A 4,672-nucleotide genomic window follows, 5' to 3' on the forward strand; every position below is an offset into this window, starting at 1 on the left:
CTCAGTCATGTCTGTCCCGTCTGTAACAACTGAAAATAAAATAAATAATAACAACAAAGGTCGATCAAATGGACCAATACGGCAAGGCCGTGATGGTCCACTTGGCAAAGTAAATCCATTGGGTCTCCTTGTTGGTCTTCAGACAACAATTCTGACGGTTAAAGAACCAAATGGCACAGGCAACAAAAAAAAGACAATCCCAGTTAATCTGGGGATTCAAGTTAATCTGCACTATAAGGTTCATTCACAGAAAACTGTTGCTCTCACTGTAAGGTGTGTGGGATAGTGATGAAACTCAGCGTGTGCAGCTTTGTTCATGAACACGCACATTTCCTGAATCCAAAGCTGCTTGGCTCCAAAGCCTGTATCTGCTTGGCCTCCAAGATTTCTATTTATAGCTTTGCCTGTTTGGAATTTCATTAGGTGAGCGCTTCAGGTGTTGTGAAAGTAGTGAGAGTAGGCAGCAGGCTTGTTCCTACTTGTTCCAACCCACACTTGCATCAGGACTTCTATCGGTGTGTGGGTGTCAGGCCGGGTCAAATTCCAGGGAAGCTGCGCTTTGGTGATGTAGCAGAAGACGAGGAAATCCCTGTCACGGTGTCCCGAGCCTGGGAATTTTGAACCTCGAGGGAAATGATTGGATAACGAGACATTTGAACACTGACGCTCAGTTTGGACATGAAACCAAACGCAGGTCGTATCAGTTGTAGCTGCATCAGGTCAAATGTCGTTTCCCTTAAGCCGTGATAAATGTCAGTATTTATTCTGACTGATCATCCCAAAGGCTGACTTGACAAAATAAGAGCCTGAAAACCAGAGAAGAAGTCTGAAAGTGCTCAATAATCCAGGATAACTTCAAACTGATCAGCAGGTCAGGAAGTCAAAAGCCAACTACAGGATATGATAACATATCTAAAAGAGCTCAATTACATGAAATAATTAAATGTGTGTTTAATTCTGTTACAGCCTTTTTACCTTTTGAAATATCATGTTATGTTTTCACCTTTGATTTTCTCTCTTTGCTTTGAAACTTGAAAGTTTCCCTCGGGAACAATGAAGCTTAAAGCAGGTTCAGACTAAATTTAGCCCCGACACAAAACAAACTTCAACCACGTACACACTCGCTGACTGATGTGTACGCGCGATGATGACATCCCGCTGACACGGCTCCGCCACCTCCCCCGCACAATGCAAATGAGCTTTCATCAGCGAGTGACAGGATAAAACAGGTGTGCTCAGACAGGGAGACACCAGCAGCTCTGTGCCAGCAGAGAGTTTACACAGGTGAACAGGAGGAGACGCATTCCAGCTCAGCAGCTTCAGCATGAACTCCAGCGCTATTCTGGTGAGTACGAGCCGTCACCTGGAGAACAGGTGTGCAGATGCTTTGTACGCTCTGGCTTCACCTCACAGTGACAGCCTGGAAACAGCTTTGGACTGCACAGCTCATTACTACACAAACCTGTGTGATGTGTGTGTACAGAGCAAAGCGTTTTCATCGAGCTTCTTTTGGAGGGACGTTGGAGACAGATCAGTCAAAGCCTCTGATCGGTGTCATTGTGTCAAAATGTGTGCTTGTCTTCCAGCTCTTCCTGGGACTGATGGGGACAGCGTTCAGCAGCCCGGTTTGTCCTCAAAACTGCAACCATGCTCAGCACTATCACAGGCAGTACTTCACTCATGTGTCCGACCTCCATAATTCTTCAGTCGCGCCCTGGAAACTACAGTGAGTTTACTTACTTAAAGCCAGGAAAGAACAAAAGTTTAGGCTTCATTGATCATACAAACACAGCTGTATATATACGACTGGTGCTTCAGGAGTGTAAGGATTAGGGCTGGGTATCGTCACTGATTTCTAGAATCGATTCAATTCCGATTCACAAGGCCCCGAATCGATTCGATCCACGATTCGATTTAATTCGATTCGATTTAAATCTGGGAAATTTTGACAGTCAGAAATATAATTCAGATCAGTACATTTACATATTTTTGTATCAATAAAAAGGAAGCTGACACACGCAAGACTTTATCAAAGGTGTGAGCATCACAGCGAGGCCTTTGTGTCAAAGTAGCTGAAGATAAAACACAGAAAAACATGAAGGTGATTTTCCTGGCCTGGGATTTTATAAAAATATTCTGCAGTACATCAAAAATGAAAGAAAACCATTAATCAACATATGAACATCACCTCTGAAGTTACAGCGGTTTTATTACAGACACAGCGTTTTGCATTTTGAATAATATTAAAAAGTTTAAATTTGTTCAGTATTGAACAGCAGAAATGAGGTTTTCTTTTCGGAAGAATGTAAAAGGGAAAAAACAGCGGCTGACAGCGCTGTAAGCAACAGTAGACTTGTGCGTAACAAGCAAGCGAATAATGAAGAAAGGGAAACTGTTCTTGAAGTACAGAGAGAGAGAGAGAGAGCTGTGCATCGCAGTGGAAGCAAAACAGTAAATGTCTGAGTGAATTCATGACGATGTTTATGTGAAGCGTTTGGATCTTCTTTTGCTGCTGGTTCGGTCAATATTGTTTGGAGAGAGATCAAACTAACAGCTTTAGAATCGGCGCATAAAGGGCGTGAACACACAGCGCAGACCCGCCGACAGATCAGAGTCAGCGAGCTGTCGGCTTTCAGCCCCGACTGTGAGAAAAGCGACATCTAACTGATTCTGATCCGCGGGTCGCGCTGTGTGTTTAAGTCTTTGTGCAGAATCCGTGTTCCTGCTCTCATTTACTGTCTTAACTGTTTGGTGGTTCTTGAAATTTTGTGAGATTTCACCTGAGATTCTGGCATTTTGGGCAAAATAAATTTATATTAAAAAATCGATTCAGGATTTTAATGAATCGATTTTACGTTATCCAAGCCAGAATCGATTTTAATCGATGAATCGATTATAAGAACCCACCCCTAGTAAGGATGCACTTTCAGTGGGGGCCACTCTAAACTGCCCTCATGACTTCATGGTCTCAGTCGCTGGTTTCAGGTCTTACTGAATAAAACACAATGTTCATTTTGTAAATTATGATCTCATTACCGTCACAAATGAGCAGGAAGTCGTGGAGGATTACTGGGTAATGCCCTGTCAGTCCAATCTTGCTGCAGACTTTATGCCACCCAGCCATAAAAACTGGATTTCAACATTGATTTTAGCAGAGGAAAGGTTGGACACAGTGCTGGGACAAGCACATGTGTTAGAGCTAAAATTCACAGGCTTTTGAGTCCAGCGTGAGCAGATCTTAATGTCTGACACTGTCACACCTGAACACTTCCGTTTATCCGTGGACTTTGTTTTCCTGTGTTTCAGAAACAACTCTAAAGCAGGCCGAGAACCACAGACGATCAAGGAGGCCAAATGCATGCCTTGCAGTGTGGAGAACATGGTGGCCAGACCAATCTTCGTACAGATTCAGGTGTACGAGAGCATAGGCACGCATGGGTATTGCAGCTGTCCGTTCGATCTGGCGGTCGGATGCACCTGTGTCGCGAAGGAATGACGGCCGGACGCCAGGCTGTGCTGAATGTGCCGTAACAACCTGCTTTTAGTTGCTGGCTGTGCCTATATTGAATGTATTTATTTGTAACTAGGAAATACTGTTTATCAGGTTATATATGAGTGTGCATGTAAAATGCGACCAAGTCATCGTTTTTTAAACTTACCTATATGTCAATGACATGTTTGTTTACATGAGATAAAACTTCATGAATTTTGTGGCAGTGTTGCTCGTTTCAAAGCAACCTGAATCCTTTTTTCTAGAAAAATTCAGTGTACTGATCTGTTCAATGTGCATCTGAATATCACATTTTATTCTTTACATGCATCATGTAATATGCAGTAACTTGATAATATCATAGTCATTTCAGAATATTTCTGGTCAGTACCAATGTGAAAATGTTTGTTTTGTATTATCAAAATGCTGGATTTTTATGTACCTCACTGAGCTTCAGTAAAACTATTAAAGCCTCGTATTCATCAAAGGATTTGTAGTTCACTAAATGTGTTTTACTTGCTGATGCCTGGTTTTACATATAAGCACAGTGCTAATAGACAGATAAAGCAATGAAAGTGTATATATAGCGTTATATAATAATATTGCCAATATGAAATGCCCAGATTTGAACAAGATCAACGGGACTTCGGGTGGGTTTTTTAAAACATCGATTTTCTGATTCAAATTGATTTTAGTTTGAATAACGTGATATCAATTCATTAAATCCTGAATTGATTTTGATATAAAATATATTTTGCTCACAAAAGTATTTCAACAATTGCCAAACAGCTAAAACAGCAACAATTCTCCAAAAAGATGTAAACACAAAGTGCGGATCATTCACCCGGCAGCATGTACACGGACATCTCACGGATTCTGAATCTGCAGGTTTCGTCCTTCTCAGACCACAATTCACTGAACCAGCAGCCAAACACGGTATAATATTAGTATATAGGTTTTTAAAAAGTTGTATTTCACAGGAGAGAACCTGTGCTCACAGAAAACTACTCAAATTCTCTTTGAATTTAAGCATTTAACATTCTTTGTGTTTATTCTCCATTTACTTCATTATATTGCATAACTGTCTGTTACAAGCTTAAATATAACGTTGAAAAAAAAATTGCAACCAAGTTACTGATCAAGTAATTGATTAATCATGATTAATTGCAGAAAATTGTGATA

The 4,672-nt window shown here is 41.1% G+C and overlaps 1 protein-coding gene across 1 annotated transcript; it reads left to right on the forward strand.

Annotated features, from left to right (window-relative positions):
* The first annotated feature begins 1,189 nt into the window (after window positions 1-1,189).
* LOC145423013 (uncharacterized) lies at window positions 1,190-3,980 on the forward strand. The gene is made up of 3 exons (XM_080295077.1): window positions 1,190-1,345; window positions 1,587-1,726; window positions 3,307-3,980. Exons 1-3 carry the CDS (start codon window positions 1,325-1,327, stop codon window positions 3,494-3,496), a joined length of 351 nt encoding a protein of 116 aa, XP_080151203.1. The 5' UTR covers window positions 1,190-1,324; the 3' UTR covers window positions 3,497-3,980.
* Window positions 3,981-4,672: the final 692 nt, after the last annotated feature.

The sequence above is a fragment of the Astatotilapia calliptera genome, chromosome 20 (assembly GCF_964374335.1).
Source record: "Astatotilapia calliptera chromosome 20, fAstCal68.1, whole genome shotgun sequence".
NCBI lineage: Eukaryota > Metazoa > Chordata > Actinopteri > Cichliformes > Cichlidae > Astatotilapia > Astatotilapia calliptera.